Below are 20,487 nucleotides of genomic sequence, written 5' to 3' on the forward strand. Positions count from 1 at the left end.
AAACCTATATATGTTTTGAAATTAGACACCTGGGGGAATCCAGAATGGGGTGACTTTTGGGGCTCTAACCAGCTCACCAGGTTTTGTCACCCTGAATCCTTTGCAAACCTCAAATGTGTAAAACACATTTTCCTCACGTTTCAGTGATGCAAAATACTGGAATCTGAGGGGAGCCACAACTTCCTTCCACCCAGCATTCTCCCAAGTCTCCTGTTAAAATGGTACCTCACTTGTGTGGGTAGGCCTAGTGCCTGTGACTGGAATGGATCACATAACGGTCAATGGTAGTCCTTACATGAGGGCAACTGTTGACCCTGGGGTGATCCATTCCTGACGCAGGCTCTAGCCACAGGCACACAAGTGGGGTAGTGTTTTTATCAGGACAAGTGGGGAAATGCTGGGTGGTAGGAATTTTGAGGATCCCTGCATATTCCTATAGTTTGTGTGACAGAAATTCAGGGAAAAATTTAGTTTTTATTCAACATTTCACTTTGCAGGGTATTCTGGGTAAGAAAACTTTGACAAGTCCATACAAACCGCACCTCTGTGGATTCCGCTGGGTGTCTAGTTGTCAGACATGTCTGGATAAGGTAGGTTTCCCTAAATGATCACTGAGCCCAGGACCAAAAATGCAGGTGGCCGCTTTACAATAGATAATATTGATGTCTCCACAATACGATTTGGGCGGTGGAATTTGGGGCCAAACTAAATTGGGGAGTTGTCAAGAGAACACTCTATCTGTGCTTGCTGCCGCACGCACCTGCTCTCTGGGTTGAGCTAACCAGTGGTTGTCCCACTGCACAGACTGTGCTTGTGAAGGGACAACACAAATGTCCTCATTGCCTCCCTCAGAATCACTGGAAGAGGAGTTGTCGGATGGGTCTCCTCTGACTGGATAATCTCTTCTAGAGTCTGTTCCATTGTCCTCTTCCTCAGGTGCTGTCTCAGTATCTGCTGTCTCAGTCTCTGATCCTGTGTCAGAGCTGTCCTCCATAACCAGAGTTAGGGCTTGAGCAGCAGTCATCCAATAAGACGCTATCTCTGCTACTGGTTAAACTGTCCCTCTAAAACACTAGCCTAAGTAGATGGTCACAAAGTTGCTGGTGTGCATGTGTGTGTGATGTGTGCAACAGTAAATGTCAGTCACCTTACCTTCGCTTCTTCGCTCAATCAGCAGGTTCTCGGAAGACAATGAAAAACCCCAAAAAAATCACACTATTACTTCACCTTGCCATATGCCCATCATCACAGTCTTTAGCGCCTGTGGCTTCCAGTCTGACTCTCATTTTTGGTGCCCCCACTTCCAAGACCTCCTCCTCAGATTCCCTCACTACCACCCAGCAAAAGTGCTCTCCGTAGCCCCCCTCACACATACATTTCATTTTTTTTTTTTAATGCAGGTAATGGCTGGCTTTTACTACTCCACTCAGCTATTTATATAAAATACAGATTTGTTCTTTGCAGCGGCATTTAAACCTTCTGTGCTACTTTATGGCATCAAAACTACCACTAGACCAAAGTCTGATCTCTTTCTCCAGCAAGAACATAATCACAAGACTTATAAGCTTCTCACTTCCCGTTCCATTTATCCTTAAAGTAGAACATTCAATTGCAACTTTCCTTAGTGTGTGATATTATTACTAAATCCTGTATACCCATCCATTCGAAGGGATGTTTAGTGAGATATACCCAGAAACCTTTGGAACATTGATAATGTTGGTGATTTTTATTTTTAGCTTGTATAGTGCTTGCACTGTGCTTGACAAATCTCTTGTAAATAAAACAAAATCGTAAAAAGGGCTTTGAGCCCATCCATTACTTACCTTTTACTTACTATTGGTTGGCTACCAAGTCATTTGTTTCCTTGCTTCCTATTGGTCAGTGCCTCTTCCTACTCACTTTCTGCTTCCAGCTTTCGTCCTGGCATGGAACTTGGTCCAAGTACTCCTGCCAGTGCCCTTTCACTGGCCTCTGTCTCCTGCAAGTACTCTTCCCTTTCTGCCCCTGCTCTCCCTCCACCTCCCTGCTTCCGCTCTCTGTCCCTAATGTGTTCTCTCTCTTTCTCTCGACCTACTTCTCTTACCTTTCTCTTTTTCTCTTCCCAGATATTGGTTCTTTCTTTTCTCTCATTCCCCATCTGTGGGCTCTTCCCTTATGTCCGCTCTTTGTTTAACCTCACTATCTCTCTGCCCACGCTTTCGTCTGCTCTCTCTTCAAGCCTGCTTTTGCTGTCAGCCTCCCTGCCTCTCTTTCCCCACCTCTACGCACCCTCTGCTGCGCTCTGCTTCTCTCACACTGCATTCCCGCTGTATTCACCTTCTTTTTCCCTGCCTTTTCCACTCTGACACCTTGCCAGTGATTTCTTTCCGTGCATGGTCTCCTCTATTTCTCCCTTAGTATGTGCAGCAGTTTGCCACTGGATGCACTGTTGCCTGTTGTGTTGACACACATCTATTCCTCCCTCTGTGGGTTTTTTTCCCACTTAGCAGAATCTTATTGGTACCCATTTTGGACAGTGCTCTCAGCTATCACACCAGGCTTTTGTCTACCACCTTCATTGCAGCATCTTTAACACCCTCACTTCTTACCTTAGTCTCTAATCATTACTGTTTGCTTCATCCTATTCTGGAACTGCATTCGAGCCCATTGTCTTTTCAGGCTACATTTTCCTGATGATATTTTTCAACTTTGCCTCATTTGCATACATTACAGTCCATTCATCATTACTAAATACTTCATTTAGCCTTTCCAGCCTCCCACTGCCTGTCGGAAAGCAAATTTCAAGCATTTCCCCTTTTTAGGTCGCAGCTCTCTGGTTCACTAAGACATCTTGGCAACATTCAGAAAGCTGTCCTAAGAATGCATTTGCTTACCATTGGCTTTGTGGTTTGTAACCCACATTTTCTGGCTTTCTATTTGTTGGCTTTATTTGCTTTAGGCTGTCCAGCTTGAGTTTGTCCCTTCAGTAAACAGGCCTTTAAATCTTGTTCTTATCTTGTCACATTTGCCAGTGCATTCTAAGTTAGAGGGCAAATGTCAGGCTCTCTGTTCCAGGGAGCCTGGTGTTTATTTTTCATTCTTTGACTTCAAAGTGAGAAAATGTATTAAACATTCCATCTCGAGTTCCTATGTAAGAGTAGGAGTTTTTTTTTCTAGCACACAACAAATTTCATTTTTTTTTTTTACTGTTGTGACGTTTCAGAATATATCAGAATTAGTCAATATAAAGCACTTTTTTTGGTAATTCTGAAGTGTTATGGAAACAAATATTTGAATACGATCAAAATACATCCATACACTAGGTGATGACATTTGCACACATTATTGTTTGTGTGCAATAAGACCATATTGTATTTCGGTGTACATGTAATGGTCCTTTCAATTGAAAATGTGGTGTCTGTAGTGGCAGTGCGCTATTACACCATTCACACTCCACACCACTTCACTCACTCTGTGATCTTCCAGTCCGTGCCACGCCACTCTATTCTACAAAACTCCATTCCATTCTACGACATGCCACTCACTCTACAACCTTCATGTTTGCAATTCGCCACAGCACTCAACTCTATGCTGCTCCTATCTATGCTACTCACTCCATGGCACAACACACCACTCTCACTCTACTCTACTCTACCCCACTCCACTCCAATCTATCCCACTTTACTCCAGTGTACCTCAGTCTACCTCACCCCACTTATATACCCTCTCCACTCCAGTCTACCCAACCCCAATTTACCAACCCCACCCCAATCTACCCCACACAACTCCAATCTTCTCCACTTCAATCTATTCTACTCTAACCCAGTCTACGCCACTACACTCCAGTCTTGACCAATCTACTCCACTATGATCTAGTCTACCCTCACTCTACTCCAATCTATCCTATTCCACTCTACCCCACTCCAATCTACCCCACTCAACTCTGCTTCACTCCAGTCTGTCCCACTCCACTCAATCTTACCCAATCAACCCCACCCCAGTCTACCCCCACACCACACCAGTCTCCCGCACTTCACTCAAATCTATTCCACTCTGCTCCAATCTGCCCCAGTATACTCCACTCCAGTCCCCTCCAATCTACCTCAATCCACCCCATTCCAGTGTACCCCAACCCAACCCACTCTGGTCTACCTGACTCCACTCCAGTCTACCCCACGTCACTCTGCTGCACTTCACCCATTTCCCCAGTCCAATTTATGCCTCTCCAATCAAATCTTCCTCACTCCACTCAAATCTACCTTACTCCATTCCAATCTAACCCAGTCCACCCTACTGTAATGTACCCCACCTCAATCTACCCCACTGCAATCTACCTCTATCTACTCTACTCCAGTCTATCAAATTCCCCTAATCTACCACACTCCACTTCAGTCGTCCCCACTCCAATCAACACACTCCACTCAAATCTACCTCACTCCACTCCAATTTAACGCACTCCACCCCACTATGATCTATCCCACTGCACTCCAATCTCCCCTCCCCAATCTACTGCACCCCAGTCTACCCCACTCCAATCTACCTCGGTCTACTTCACTCCAATCTACTCCAGTCAAGTCTAACCCACACTACCCCACTCAGGGCTCGAAAAATCCACTTGCTATGGCGAGTCATATTTTATCAGGTGGAGCTATTTGTAGAACCTACTTGCCCCTCCTGGTGAGTTGACAAAGAACATGTGTTCTGTTCAGTCAGAAATTGAATTAGCAATTAAGATGCCTTTAAATCTCATTCTTGCCACATTTGCTCAGTGATCAGAGACAGAGGTCAAAAGTCAGTTTGTCTTCATGCAATGCAATTACTTTTACTTGTGACTGCTGAGTTCCAGGATTTTGTAAGGTGAACTGACCTGTGTGAAATAAAAGCCTGTGGGTATCAGGTTTTTCCTAACACACAACATTTATATAACTAAGCCAACTTTACAAACATTTCAAATATATTTCAGTAGCTTTGAAAGACCACTCCACTCTACCATAATATATCCAACTCCACTCTACCCCACTGTTATCCACCCCACTCCAATCTACCCCATTCTAATCTACCTCAATCTACCCCACTCTAGTCTACCCCACTCCACCCAAGTGTACCCCAGTTCAATCTACCCCACTCCAGTCTATGATTACAATCTACTTAACGCCCCGCTCCAGTTAACCCCACTCCATTCTAACCCACTCTACTCTATGCTGATCTATCCCACTCCACTCTACCACACACCATTCTACTCTACACATTTTACCCCACTCCACTCCATGTTACCACATGCCGCTCATATCTACCCCATTCCAGTCCAATCTAACCCACTCTACCCCAATCCAGCCCCACTCTAATCTTCCCTATCCCACTCCACCCCACACTACCCCACTCCAATCTACCCTTTCCCAGTATAGCCCACCCTATCTCAATCTACCCCACAGCATTCTATCCAAGTGAACTCAAATCTACTCCACCCTAATCTACCCATTCCACTTCAATCTACCCCTCTGCAAGCTGCCCCACTCCTATCTATATCACTCCAGTCTACCTCACTCCTCTCCAGTCTGCCCTACCATATCCACCCAATCTACTCCACCCCACTCTACCTCACTCCAACCCAACCTACTCCACTTCACCCCAATCTACCCCACTCCAATCCACTCCATTCCAGGCTACCTGCTTCTGAATTTATCCGATCTACTCCACTCCAATCTACTCCACTGCAATCTACCCCATTCTACCCCACTCTAATATACTCCACTACAATCTATACCACACCCCAATCTACTCCACTCTAATCTACCCCAGTGTAGCCCACTCCAATCTACTCCAGTCTAACCCCACTCCATTCAACCCTACTGTATTTCACCCAATCTACCCCTCTCAAGTGTATCTGACTCCACTCCAGTCTACCCCACTCCACTCTAATCTACTCTAATATATCCAACACCAATCTACCCCACTCTTATCTACTGCACTCATCCCAATCTACCCTACTCAACCCCAGTGTACCCCATTTCAATCTACCCCACTCTAATCTACCTAACTCACCTGCTCCAATCTGCCCCACTCCATTCTACACCCACTCCACTCCAGGCTAGTCTACGCCATTACACCACCCGTCTACCCCATTCCACTCTACCCCAACACAATGCACTTCACGCCACTAACTTTTGGCCATGCTGAACAGCAACCATGCTGGTTAACCCCTTCTGTGCCGGAGACAAATGGTTACGTCCACAGTGCTCCTGCACCGAGGACATAACCATTACGTCCTCAGCCTGGAGCTCGGAGGGAGCGCTAGTACTCACTCCGTGGGCTTCCCTCCCACTCTTTCAAGGCAGGGATGTAAGGGGAAGACCTTACCCTTCCACCCCCGACTCACCCCCCACCCCCCCCTGAACCCTCCCAGTGACGTCTGATTACGTCAGTGCGCATTCGCGTGCTGACCTCATCAGAGGCCACTTCCCATCGTGCTGGAAGCTGAACTTCCAGCGCGATCGGAAGAGAAATGCTCAGCATTTCTCTTCCGATCGTGTGATGGCGGCCTGAGAGGCTTCAAAGGGAAGGAAAGGAATGTCCTTCCCTTTGAAGTCTCTCAGATCATTCTGACATGCCCACTAGACACCAGGGATTTAAAAAATAAAAAAGGAAATTGGCATAAGGGGAGCGACCCCTTGGGCAAGGGTCGCTCCCCAGGGGGGCAGTTTTTTTCAAGGCCTTTTCTGCCACCCCTGGGGGCAGATCGGCCTATTGTTATTAGGCCGATCTGCCCCCAAGGGGGGCAGAAACCTCTAGGCGTCAGGAATCACTTGTTTTTTTGTTTTTTCAGAGGTGGGGAGCGACCCCTTGGGCAAGGGTCGCTCCCCTAGGGGGCAAATTATATTTAGGCCAATCTGCCCCCAAGGTGGGGGGGGCAGAAACCAGTAGACACTAGGGTTTTTTTTTTTTTTTTTTTTTACGGCAAATTCACAGAAGGGGAGCGACCCCTTAGGCAAGGGTCGCACCCCGGGGGTCAAATTTATTTTAGGCCACTTCTGCACCCCCCCCCCAGGGGCAAATCGGCCTATTGTTATTAGGCCGATCTGCCCCCACGGAGGGGGGCAGAAACCTCTAGGCGACAGGGATAATTTTTTCTGGGTTTTTTTTTGTTTTGTTTTTTAAAGGTGGGGAGCGACCCCTTATGCAAGGGCCGCTCCCCTGGGCGGCAAATTGTATTTAGACCATTTCTGCTCCCCTTGGGGGCAGATCGGCCAATTTTTGTTTTGCCAATCGGCCCCCAAGGGGGGCAGAAACCACTAGGCACCGGGAATTTTATTTTTTTGCGCCAATTTCACACAAGGGGAGCGACCCCGTAGGCAAGGGTCGCTCCCCTGGGGGGGCAAATTAATTTTAGGCCATTTCTGCTCCCCTTGGGGGCAGATCGGTGTATTTCTGTTTGGCGGATCTGCCTCCCGGGAGGGGCAGAAACCACTTAGGCACCAGGGATTGGTGTGTGTGTGTGTGTGTATGTGTGTGTTTTCTTGAGGGGGGCAGCCCCTTGGGTAAGAGTCGCTCCCCATGGGGCACGTTACTGTTGGCCACCTATTTTTGGAAGGCCCAAAGCCCACCAGAGACCAGGGAAGTTTTTTTTTTCCAAAATAGGAGGGTGGGGGTATGGCCATACCCCCACCCCAAATAAATGGGGCCAAAGTTGTTCTGCCCACCAGTGGGCAGATGGGGCAATTACCCCTGATCCACACCCCGTGGGGGGCAGAAAGTCTACTAGATGCCAGGGAATAAACAAAACAAAAAAAATAGTGGAGTGGTGGCTACAGTCTTTCAGCTCTCCCCTGCACACTAAAACATCTTATCCCACAGCAAGCAAGAAGACATTTGATTATTTTTGGTTTTGGTTTTACATTTGTGCCATGAGAGCTTGGCTAACTCTCAATCTTCCCACTTGGAATGGTGAGGGCTGCACTTTATGGACTTTGGGACGCTGCCATGTAGAACAATCCACAAGACCTAGCACATCTGAAAACTAAACAGCTGGGTGATTCCAGGGTGGTGTGTGTCACATGCACCACGCACCATTTTCTTACCCACAATGCCCTGCAAACCTCCAACTTTCCTGAATATCACACATTTTCCCCACATTTTTGTGATGGAACCTTCCGGAATCTGCAGGAATCCACAAAATTCCTACCACCCAGCATTGTCTCATCTAAACCGATAAAAATTCTGCTGCACTTGTCAGCCTAAAAATGTTTTTTTTCAAACTGCCCTTTTGGACCCGCTTTGGTTCCCCCCCTCAATTTCGACATGTTTTTGGCTCTTCCCTGTCACAAGCACTTGGCCCACCTACACAAATGAGGTGTCATTTTTACCGGAAGACTGAGGGTAACGTTGGGTGGGATGGTATGAAATTTGTCCCAGTGCGGTGATCCCACACAGAAATGTGGGAAAAATTTGATTTTTATTTTTTTTAGCTAAATTTGAGGTTTGCTGAGGATTCTGGGTAAGAAAACATTGGGGGATCCACGCAAGTCACATCTCCCTGGACTCCCTCGGGTGCCTAGTTTTCAGAAATGGTAGCAGGGTTTGGTAGGTTTCCCTAGATGGCTGCTGAGCCCGGACCAAAAACGCAGGTGCCCCTCCCCCACCCCTGCAAAAACAGGTAGTTCTGTATTTGATCGTTTTGATGTGTCCAGCTAGTGTTTTGCGGCATTTCCTTTCGCAGGCAGTAGGCCTACCCACAAAAGTGAGTTACCATTTTTATCATGAGACTTGGGGGAATGCTGGGTGGAGGGAAAGTTGTGGCTCCTCTCAGATTCCAGAACTTTCTGTCACCTAAATGAGAGGAAAAAGTTTTTTGTTTTTTTGGGCCAAATTTTGAGGTTTGCAAAGGATTCTGGATAACAGAATCTGGTCAGAGCCCCACAAGTCACCCTATCTTGGATTCCCCTAGGTGTCTAGTTTTCCAAACTGCCCAGGTTTGCTAGGTTTCCCTAGGTGCCGGCTGAGCGAGAGGCCAAAATCCACAGCTAGGCAAAAAACTGCTCTGTTTTCTTTGTGAAAATGTGATGTGTCCACGTTGTGTTTTGGGGCGTTTCCTGTCGGGGCGCTAGGCCTACCCACGCAAGTGAGGTACAATTTTTATCGGGAGACTTGGGGGAACACAGAATAGCATAACAAGTGTTTTTGCCCCTTGTCTTTCTCTACCTTTTTTCCTTCCAAATGAAAGACAGTGTGTAAAAAAGACGTCTGTTTGAGAAATGCCCTGTAATTCACATGCTAGTATGGGCACCGTGAAATTCAAAGATGTGCAGATAACCACTGCTTCTCAGCACCTTATTTTGTGGCTATTTTGGAAATACAAAGGCTTTCTTGATACTTATTTTTCACTTTTTATATTTCAGCAAATTAATTGCAGTATACCCAGTATAGAATGAAAACCCATTGCAAGGTGCAGCTCATTTATTTGCTCTGGGTGCCTAGGGTTCCTGATGAACCTACAAACCGTATATATCCCCGCAACCAGAAGAGTCCAGCAGAAGTAACAGTATATTGCTTTCAAAAATCTGAGATCGCAGGAAAAAGTTAGAGTAAAACATGGAGAAAAATGGCTGTTTTTTCACCTCAATTTCAATATTCTTTTATTTCAGCTGTTATTTTCTGTAGGAAACACTTGTAGGATCTACACAAATGACTCTTTACTGAATTCAGAATTTTGTCTACTTTTCAGAACTGTTTAGCTTTCCGGGATCCAGCATTGGTTTCTCACCCATTTCTGTCACTAACTGGAAGGAGGCTGGAAGCACAAAAAATAGTAAAAATGGGGTATGACCCGGTAAAATGGCAAAATTGTGTTGAGAAATTGGGTTTTCTAATTCAAGTCTGCCTGTTCCTGAAAGCTGGGAAGATTTTGATTTTACCACCGCAAACCCTTTGTTGATGCCATTTTCAGGGGAAAAACCACAAGCCTTCTTCTGCAGCTCTATTTTCCCTTTTTTTTTTTTTTTATGAAATTTTTGCTGTATTTTGGCTAATTTTGTGGTCTCCTTTGTGGGAACCCACAAAGTCTGGGTACCTCTAGAATCCCTAGGATGTTGGGAAAAAAAGGACGCAAATTTGGCATGGGTAACTTGTGTGGAGAAAAGGTTATGGGGTGCTAAGCGCGAACTGCCCCAAATAGCCCAAAAAAAGGCTTGGCACAGGAGGGGAAAAGGCCTGGCAGCGAAGGGGTTAAAACACATTGCCAAATCCAATAGCTCTCGCACAAGCAAGACCTATTGCCTTTGCCAATGCTTGTTGACCGTTATTCCCACGTAGGTCTCCTCTGCTCACTTTGGATCTACTGTGTGTATTTTGGTAGTGTGCTACTCCAGCCTTCCTCTGCTCTCATGTCGTTAGACGGTATTGGAGTGCTTAACATGAACATCAGTTACATTACACAGGGACACATTATTTTGTATACACAGAGAGATTACGTGATTTCCTCAGAATCACAGGATGTTGATCCGAGGGCGAAACGCTAACCTGGTTCCCACGTTCCAAAGCTGGCATGTCAGGGTCGCTGCTGTGCAGCATGGCTAAAAAGTAGAGCCATGCCACAGCACTTTTTTCTTTAGGTTAAGCCACGCTGGACCACAGCCTGCGCTGCTGTGCAGCATGTCGAAAAAAAAAAAAAGAATACACTGCCAAAGCCAATAAATCTTGCATAGGTGAAACCTATTGGCTTTGCCAATGCTTGTTGACACTGTTGGCATTCATTGTGCACAGTGTTGCTCACTCCTTCATGCTTGCGTTGCCATAGTGGTGGAAATTCATCACATATTGTGTGAAGGCAGCACAGTAGTTTGTTCTGGAATAATAGTGACTATTCTTTATGTTTTGGCATGGTATTGTTATTGGTTTATTCTTTTGCTTTTGCATTACTGCTGTTTGTAGCTTCAGCTGGTACGTGTGGTGTAACCAGTCTGCATCAATCTTCTCGACTCATGCACTCGTCTTTTAATCAATCCATGCACCTCCTCCCCCTTTAATTACTAATGCAGTGCCGCACCCTCGAGCACTCGTCCGTGCACATGCCCATTCATACATCCGTGCACTCGCCCATGAATGATTCTATACATTGTCACTAGTCTATCCAGGCAAGCAACGTCCATTGGGCTGAAAGGGCCTTAGGACACCCACCCCTCCCTCCTTATCGTGCAGAGATGTGGGTCTTGCATGGATTGTTCATCATAGCGAACTTAGCGCTGTCCTGCTCTCTACTCTCAAGCAATGGAGTGCTGCAGCTTTGGTTGCTGCGCTGCATTGGTTTTCAGTAAATCTACCCCATAGTTTCCAAACGTAAACCTAGATATAATATTTTGCTATTAGAGAACAAAGGTACAAGTGAATTAATGTTAACTCTGCAACCCTGTTAACCTTTCAAGAATTCAATAACATATGGAGCCCCATTAAAAACTATCAAACATATATAAGTATGTTTTTTGTAGAGCATGCATCCTAAAATGATTATTTTTTTAAAGGTACACTCAAATGAGAGGTCAAAGGGAAAGGAGGCATATTGATGTAAGGTAATTCCCTAGTATCCTACAATTTAGTCAAGCAGGTAAACTAGGATCCTTGTTTCATGTTGCACAATTTAGCCACTGGATGAAGCGGCAGGGGGCTTGTTTATTGACAAAGGGGAATGGGTGGCAGAGTCCACTTGAAGTCTTAGTTGAGGTTCCAAAAATACATCTTACTGAGTCAGAGTTCTAGATTTGGCTTCAGTGGCTCAGACACCTTAAAAAGTGAATTCGTCCAAAAAGCTGACATTTTATTGCAGGATCAGCTGATAATTTATTTGCTCTACCCTAAATCCCTGATTGACATCATCATAATCCTAGTTTAAATTGCACCTGAAAATGCACTTGTCAACCGTCAATGACATGGTGAGTTCCAGAAAAGCGTCTCGAGTTCCATTGTCTTGCATTCACAATGATTGTCTGCTCAGCCATGAGGCACACAAATCACTCTCCTCCTACATACACACAGTAGTCATCCAGCCGTCACATTGGCATGCCACTGACTCAGCATTCTTATAGGCGCACCTTTCACTCAGCACTCCCAATGCTAACAATGCATTCACACCACTCAGTCACTCAGCACTTACATGGGAACACCTCTCACACATCGCACATTAAATTACCCAACACTCCTAAACATGCACATATGTCCACAAATGCACTTGCAGAATATTTGTTCTTCCCATATTACTAAATGCCTATCTAGTTCCATCCACAACCCGCAGGACCACAGGGCAAGTGCAAGAGGGAAGAGTATTCTGAGTTTGGTGGATAAAACAGGCAGTGTGATTGGGTCAAGGCGAGTGGGCTGGTGTGGTGGCGAGATCAGTCTCAGTCTGTGGGGATGAGCCAGGAGGGAGTGGTATTGTGGTACAAATGGGGAATGCAGGAAAAAGCTAACGGAGGTCTAAGAGTGAAGCACTCATCTGAGGCCGTGGGATAGTGTGAGAATTGAGTGAGGACTGCAGGCTAAGTGTGTGTGCGGGCACAGGTTGTAGGTCTACTTGTGGATCCTATACTTCAGCCATGTTGGCCATTATACTGGCTGCTGTGAATAACTGAGGTGGTGGGTCACAGGTGGCCAGACCCCTTTTGCTGCTTCTGATGCAACAATGTAGACCACCATCTGTGCCCCATTGGCCTGCATCATGGTTTCCAGAATCAGTGAACTGGTTTTAATAGCACTATTAGCTTTATTCAGACTCACCCTGTTTTCACTCCTATGCCTTAGTGTGGAGAGCCTTTCTGCACCCATTGTCCCCTGGACTCCCACTGATAATGTAGTATTAAGTCGATTGCAGTGACTTTATAGGGTTAGGAGGCTCACAGTGTAAAGCTGATCAGTTCTAATGCATATCCTTTCTATTAGAGGACTGGTAAGACCATGTTCAGGGGACTGTGGTCCACCCTTGGTGTTGGGGTTAATTGCTTCTGATGTCCAGGAATATCTCCTATCACAGCTGGGCAAACAGGGTCAAGTACATCCCCTTCAGCATTTAGGGCTCATTGGTTTCCATGGAAAGTAGTGACAAGCATCTCCAGGGGGTAGCTTGGGGGTTGCCAGTGATTAGTAGCCCCAGAGCCCTTTGATGAACGTAGATACTGTTGTTGGTGGGGGCTGGGGGTAGGCATTGGGCCCACTTCTTGGTTACTTTGTGTTGAGCAGCAGATGGGCAGCCACATAGACAGGGACACAGTGGCCTGCTAGCAGCAGTGGTGACAGCCATAGGCACGGGCCTTGGCTTCAATCGCTTTAATCACAATTGCTCTTATTGCACAGCAGTGAGATTAGCCGCCATTCTGCAATTCCCACTTGGCCCTTCACTTCTGGATATACAGCACCCATACTTTCAGGCTCACCAATCTCTCAGTGCAGTCTCCTTGCCCCTGGATAGACCATCAACACCACATTCTGGCTAGATCTTTCCCTCTCTGAGTAGGCGGCGGTTGGCTTCCAGGCACTGAGTTCAGAGATACAGTTCTTCCAGTTAGGTAAGACTCCAGGGAATAAACCCTCTCACCTGAGAAGCTGGTTGTCAGGCAGAAGCCAGCTCTGGTTGCACAGCAGTCATCAGAGTATGCTGTAAAGCAGAGTGATGCTCCTCATAGCAGGGTAGTCCCCAGACTGGAGTGCCCACAACAAATAGGCATGCACTTTCTATGCCTGGCTTATCACCAGCCACACTGTACAATGATCATGGGAAATGCAAAAAGTTGGCTCACCTAAAAAGATCCTTTCCACACTGAAAAGAGACTTCAGTCCCAAACTTCATCCCAACCATCTTCCACATTGCAGTACTGCAGAAAGATTAATGAGCAGCTCCTCCCGGCAAAATGGCCTTCGTGAATTTCTAAAGGGGTCTAGTCTGCTCTGTACCCACTTCATTGTCTAGGCTTCCTCCCTCCAGCTTCAGGAATGTCAGGGACACACTTTCTATGGATTCACAAAACACATTATGCTTCACCATTGATTTAAATGCTAAACCTGTGCAGGGTTGGACTGGCCTATAGGGCAATAAGGCAGTGCCCAAAAGGCTGCTATGACGTATCACTTTGTGGGCTGTTTTTTCTCTGTATTGTAGTCTGATGGGTAGTTTTTACTGTTGATTTCCCTGATATTAAAACAAACATTGCTTGTGGCAAATCCATGCAGCCTTCCATATCTTTAAAAATAACTATTCAGCATGTTTGTACAAGTTCAAAACTGACACAATTTGCGAATATGGGCCACTTTTTTAGCTCTCAAATTCAATAATAGGGGCCACTTTTATTTTGATGCCTACGTTTATTTTCTGTTCCAGTCCGACCCTAAACTTGTGACAAGCTAATAGTCTACTGTTAGCAAAATGAAGACATGCTTAGTGTGCCCGTCCAGGTCACAGGACAGATCTAGGACCTCAGTCATGTCAAGGGGCAGCATAGGCTTCTGTACATTAAATTAGCATGAGGCTAGAAACGTAATCTGGGAAACTAGATACTTACAAATTTGCATTCAGTTTAGGGCAACATGACCGTATCCCTTGCAGGGGACATTCACATCCCAACATCATGCTCAGGCAATATTATATTTTCCTAAATTAATATGGCTTCTACTATGGTCTTTTCGCTCGGTACATGTTCAGTTTACTCCTGTAAATCCGATGTTTTGTGGATACTGAACAAGTGCATCTCAGAGTAAAGTCGTTGGTCTAAATGTACATAATTTCATGCACACATGCAGTAATAGTCACTCCACTGCATTTATCTGGTGAGGCAAGTGGGTGTTTCATTTTTTTTTTTCTGGAGAGGGTAGTTGTGAGGAAAGCTGACTGCAGCAAGGAAGGGTAACACACCACAATAGCTGATGCCTGCTTTGCTTCAGGGAGACCTGTCCTGTGTCCTTGTGAGCTGACAGTGGCCAAGAGGACGTACCAGAGGAAAGGAGATCTGAACAGGGAGAGCTGTTGAGAGACCTGTAGACCTGATGCAGGGGCCTAAACATCACAAACAACAACCCATGTAGAAGAGTTCAGAGAAAAAAGGGTAATTCAACCGCAATACCTTAAGTAGTAGTACTTTAGGGCATCTTGGTTCATTGGCAACAAAGCTAAAGGCCTCCTCATCATTGACCCTTCCTGATTGCATTACACACCTGAATTGCTTCCTACCCACCAGAGTCAGTCTCCCTCTTTGCCTTCCCACTGCTCAACCACAATTCTAGCAACGCAGCTCAGTTTACCTGATAAAACACAAATACAACTATAGTTAACCCCTTTAATCTCTTGACCACAGAAGACTTCATCAACCCTGCAAACACTTGTAGGCCAGCAGAATCACCAGCAGACCAACAAGGACATAGCTTCAGGGAGGTTTTTTGGGGTGTGACACCTCAGCTAAATAAATGCATTTTTGGCTTGACAGTTGGGTCTGAGAGCCCAGAATCGAATCTGCTACACCTGTGTTGATATTTCACACTTGTTTAGTTGGGAAATGTGAAATTCACATCCCCTGAATCTCACCCACTAAGCTACCTCTCTGCAGACAAATGTCCCCTTAAATATCTCTGTAGGCAATCCAGCCAGAACGGTCAACAACTCCTTGAATACAGGTATCTTCCCAAAGGAATTCTAAGTGTCTTACATAAACCCTTCCTAAAACAAACATGCCATACTGATCAATAACAGGCTGTTTTAGTAAAAAAAGAAAAAAAAGATAAACAAATCTGCTTTAAGACAAATATCTGCATTGGAGTCCGAGCATGCTTATTAGTGGAACTCTTCCTTTCCTATTCATCATCCCAATATTCTACAGAAATTTCAAAACAAAGAGGGACGAACTGAAGCAGATTGCTTCTTTTCTATCCAACAGATCATCATCTCACATTATCCCTACAGTTCAACTCCTTTCAATTCACAACTAATGTACCTAACAGTTCTACTTCCTCTATAGCACTTGCCTTCGCTCTGCACCAGACCTAATCTTCTTTAATTTCTACTATTGCTGTTATTGATATAATACACAAATCACATTTAAGTATGAAAACACATCTGACTTTGACTCATACTTAAATGGACAATGCCTCAAATGGACAAATAAAGGTTGATCTCTAATCACAGGAAAATAAACATGTAACAAATCAAAATATACTTATGCAGCAAATGGATCAAGCGCGACAAGATGACCTCAGGAACCTGGCCTGACACCAAACAACTCAGGCAGGTGAGAAACCGGAGTAACCATAGACTCCAATCTATCAATCATATTCAGATTGGGTTTGTCCATTATGTTTAAACTGCACAGTTTGTCACTTCTTTCCCTCTAGGTGACAATAAGGATAGCTGTTCCCGCATTGCATGAAATGCATAACCTGCACCACTTGCGTGAAGTGTTAGCCCCCCACCTGAAGTTCGGGTCTTGATTCGCCTCTGCGTCTATTCATCTGTTGGCACGTTCTCTCCTTCACCCACTTGTCCATCCGCGAAACAAGACAAAGATCAGTCACTGAAAAATATTTTTTTCACTTGTAAAATAGCCCAACTTGTTGGCGTAGCATTGTTTTCTTGGTTCTGCATTTACTTAAACGTAGAGGTGATGTCATACAGTGTGTGATGTGTTCAGCGACGGCTTTTGTGTACGTCATTAGCCACTCTTTGGGGTTTTGAAGTTTGTGTTGAAACGTTAATGTTATGTAAGCTCCGGTTACACACATTACATTCTGCAACCATTTTCACTATTACTCTGCCATGTCTCACACACACCACTGAAGCCCGTCCACCCCATCAGCACCACCACCTCCTCACTACTCCCTTGTTTGTATTGAATAATCTGACTCTTCTTCCGGGAAGCAAATTCCTCCTCTAAAGGCCTCTTCTCATTTAACGAAGCTGGCCCATTCTTAATGTCCTGGTTTTTGTTGTTGTATCATAGGGACACTTCATAATAATATTCCTTTACTGGTACTTATACAGCCTTAATTGTGTATGCGTTTCCATGCGTTTCCCTAGTGACTACATAAGAATTATGTAGATATGCTTAATTAAAACATTAACAATCTTGTAAATGGTTATCGTTATTTCCAAATGAACCTCGGTGTGAATTATTTCCTTTCCTTATTTTTTTTTTCTTAGATGTACAATGAAGTAATTCAGGCACTTGATGAAGCTGGCAAAGACGACTCTGTTCTAACTGTTTTAACAGGTACTATTAATATGCGACAATTGTGGCTGTTTTCTAGCTACCTGCGATGACGGGTCAGTATTCATTTGGCACATGTGCAAAAAAGGGCAATTGTGGTCACCCTATGGTACACATTAGTGCATACCAATAGCGACTCCGGGAGTTCTTAAGTTTTTTTTTCATATGCTTCTTTTGAGATGGCACTGGCTAGAGTGTGGGTGTGCTTTTGTTTAAAAATCACATTATTTTCCATTCATAGCTTTGTTCTTGAACAGGGGCTGTCACTGTTTTATCAGCAACCGTTATGATGCTTACTACATTGTACAATATATAGTTACTATATGAGCGAAGAATAGGATAATCTCTACATTTTTCCAAAATTATCTATATTAACAGTGATAATTAGGGCTCCCTGTTTATGATATTTATTTATTTAACATTTCAGTCTGTATTTATCCATATTTATTGTTCATTGTAGCAGTATTTATCCACATTTATGTGTTTTCATGTTGGGGAAAACAGAAGCTGCAACTGGCATTTTTCCACATTTTTTTCAAGAGAATATTTATGCGCACAGTATTTAATTAAGACGCTTGATTGCAAACTTTCCACGTTTTCGCAATATGCGTCTCACCCTCGCAGAGAACATGTATAACGGCTACCACATTGCAGCACGTATGTTGTGACATTGTATTTATCTAAGCCTCCAAGTGTTGATATAGCTCATCATAAAATGACCAAGGGTAAATTTTTCACCAGTGGCAGGAAAGATGTGAAACATCATTTTTGAATGTAAAAGGATTCTAAGCATGAGACCCACTAGGTCACAGTCTGTGAAGGACCTATCCAGCACCATAAATGGTCAGACTACACTATAGTCACTAAAGGACAGTGTAATACAAAAGTAATAATTAAGACCGGTGAAGGCCTGATGGCTCTTTTGCAGAGAAGTGTTTCTCATTCACATAATTTCTTCCACAAGTGAAGACGTTTTTACAAATGTATTTTTTAAAGAGATATTTAGAGTTGGAGGAGCAGGAATACTATGACAATATATGCTTGCTGGAGTTAAATTCATGTTACATCAGATGTTTAACATAAAATATCAGAACCTGTGACCTTCTTCAAACACATATTTGCAGCAGGTGGACAGTCCAGCAAAGCTGTTTTACTGCATTATAACCATTTACTTGGCAGCTATGCACGAGTCATTACAGCAGAAACTCAACCCTCTGAGCAGTTGTTTTGAAAATGAAGACTGTAACCTGCAATTGACTCCAGCGACATATTTCTTAAGCTTCTTTCTTTGAACATAGGTACCTCCAAAACATGGATAGCTTTTAAGAATGTTGTTTAATTAGCCAAATGCCATCCTTTCTGCTACTAGCCAGAACCTCCCAAAAACCTTCATTTCGCCAACAACCACCCACTGAGAAGTAAAACTTGTTAGGCATTTTCCACATTTTTCCATTCATATAAGTAAATAAATACAGATGACGAACAGATTGCTTACTGTCTGCATTTATCTGTATAAATCTGTAAAAACGGCAAACCCGGGAGCCTTAGTTATATGTTTCATACACATTGCTCTGTATTCTGTTTTCCACATTCACCTTATTTTTTAGCTCTCTATGTCTAGCTTTTGAGACCGCTTAAGCTGTTTTGCCAAACTATTGCTTTTCCCAACCAAATCACACAATATCCATACCTAGAGTGGCTTTTGCTAACCAGGTTAAATTGTCAATAACAAGCTTCCTCCCAAAACATCATATAGCATGAGGCAGAGAATCAGCCCACCTTATACATGGCCCCCCTTCGTTATGGGTGACAGCTTAAAAAAAAAAACCTGGCAACATTGTTGTCTGCCTGGGAATAGCTTCTTTCTCTGCAGCAACAAAGTTGGTTAAATATGTCCTTTTATGTATATTTATTTTTACCTTTAAATAACATTTGACTGTTTTTGCCTTCACGTCAAGTTCCCAGTTAGATAGGGATATATTTTCTCTCTCATTTTCAAAGTTGATGTTATAAAGTGTGTATGTGACATTGTCACATTGTAGCTGCCTGCAATTTGAGTGCTTGGTCAGGTCTTCAGTTATCCTTGTCGCCTTCAAAAATTGTAATAATAACAAATTGCACAGCACAAGTGAACGCTTGTTTTTAAAAAAAAGCAACACTAGTACAACAGCCACATCAGTAAATGTTGTTTGAATGAAGTTTTTGTATTGCAAGTGTACGATGGCCACATCTAGGTGAAAGCATTTGTTTCACTTCAGTTTTGTGGCATTAAAAATAACTATTGCACCAGTTTGCCAACATGCGTCTTTTTGGCTTTGCAAATGCTCACTCTGGTCATGGTCTAACAGAAAGTGAATTGTATCAAAACATAACCAAGAATCCATAGTAATATTTGATTGTATTTCCACAACATTTGACTTGTCAAATCTGACAAATAACAGCTTCCTACTTGAATATTTATGATCTACATAGAGTTCCTTCCTACTGCTTTTATACATCTTTTACGGATCCAAAAGTAGCTCTAAATTGTTATTCATTCATGACCCCAGTGCCACATCTTCTAATTGCTTCCCTGGCTACAAGTAGCTCTAAAACTGTCCCTGAATGTGGGAGGTCCAGGAGTTATCTGCCTTCAAGCTGTTTACCCTATTGCTACCATAGTTGTTGAGTACAGGATAGATTCATAAACTGGGGTTTTTAGGAGACCCTCCGAGCTATGCGCAAGGGTAACCGCAGCAGTTCTTTCAGTGACCTACCTTAGAAGAACTGACATACTCTAAAACACTAAACTAGTTATGCACGGAGCAAATTGTGGTATGTTACCCTAATGCCCTGCCTGCGTGTGCCTTTCAGAATGTGCCAGTCATCATCATTAATGGAAACAAAGGGAGTAACTTGAGAGCTACTTGAGGAAGAACCTGTTGTATTAACTCTGAATAAACAGGACTGTCTTGATATCTTGGCACAGTGTCTTCCTCCAGTAAGAAGATGACATTTTGGTGAGGAGTAGTTGAGCACTCTGCTCCATATAGCTTCCCATATGACTTTGTGGCTACAAAAATCCTATTGTGTGCAGCCCTCTTGTACTTCTACCTCAGAGTGTCACAAGCCATACTTGGTGTTTTAGGATGCTCTTGTGCTAGTGAAGGGTCCATCTTGGCCTACACTGTCTCCACTGTGTCTTGGCTACTACTCTAACGGTGATGGGGTTTGATTTCTCATCCTACTAGACTGGCCTCATTACGCCGACATGGTACTCTATTACCTGATCTACTACAATGCT

General features: G+C 44.1%; 1 protein-coding gene across 3 annotated transcripts in view; it reads left to right on the forward strand.

Annotated features, from left to right (window-relative positions):
* Positions 1-20,487, forward strand: part of LOC138268128 (enoyl-CoA delta isomerase 2-like) — a 231,173-nt gene that overhangs the window by 91,019 nt on the left and 119,667 nt on the right. For all 3 annotated transcript variants that reach the window (XM_069217539.1, XM_069217548.1, XM_069217556.1), the window contains one exon: positions 17,138-17,207. In XM_069217539.1, the coding sequence (XP_069073640.1) occupies positions 17,138-17,207 (70 nt within the window). The remainder of the gene's footprint in view (positions 1-17,137; positions 17,208-20,487) is intronic.

Source organism: Pleurodeles waltl, chromosome 2_1 (assembly GCF_031143425.1).
Source record: "Pleurodeles waltl isolate 20211129_DDA chromosome 2_1, aPleWal1.hap1.20221129, whole genome shotgun sequence".
In the NCBI taxonomy this organism is placed as follows: domain Eukaryota; kingdom Metazoa; phylum Chordata; class Amphibia; order Caudata; family Salamandridae; genus Pleurodeles; species Pleurodeles waltl.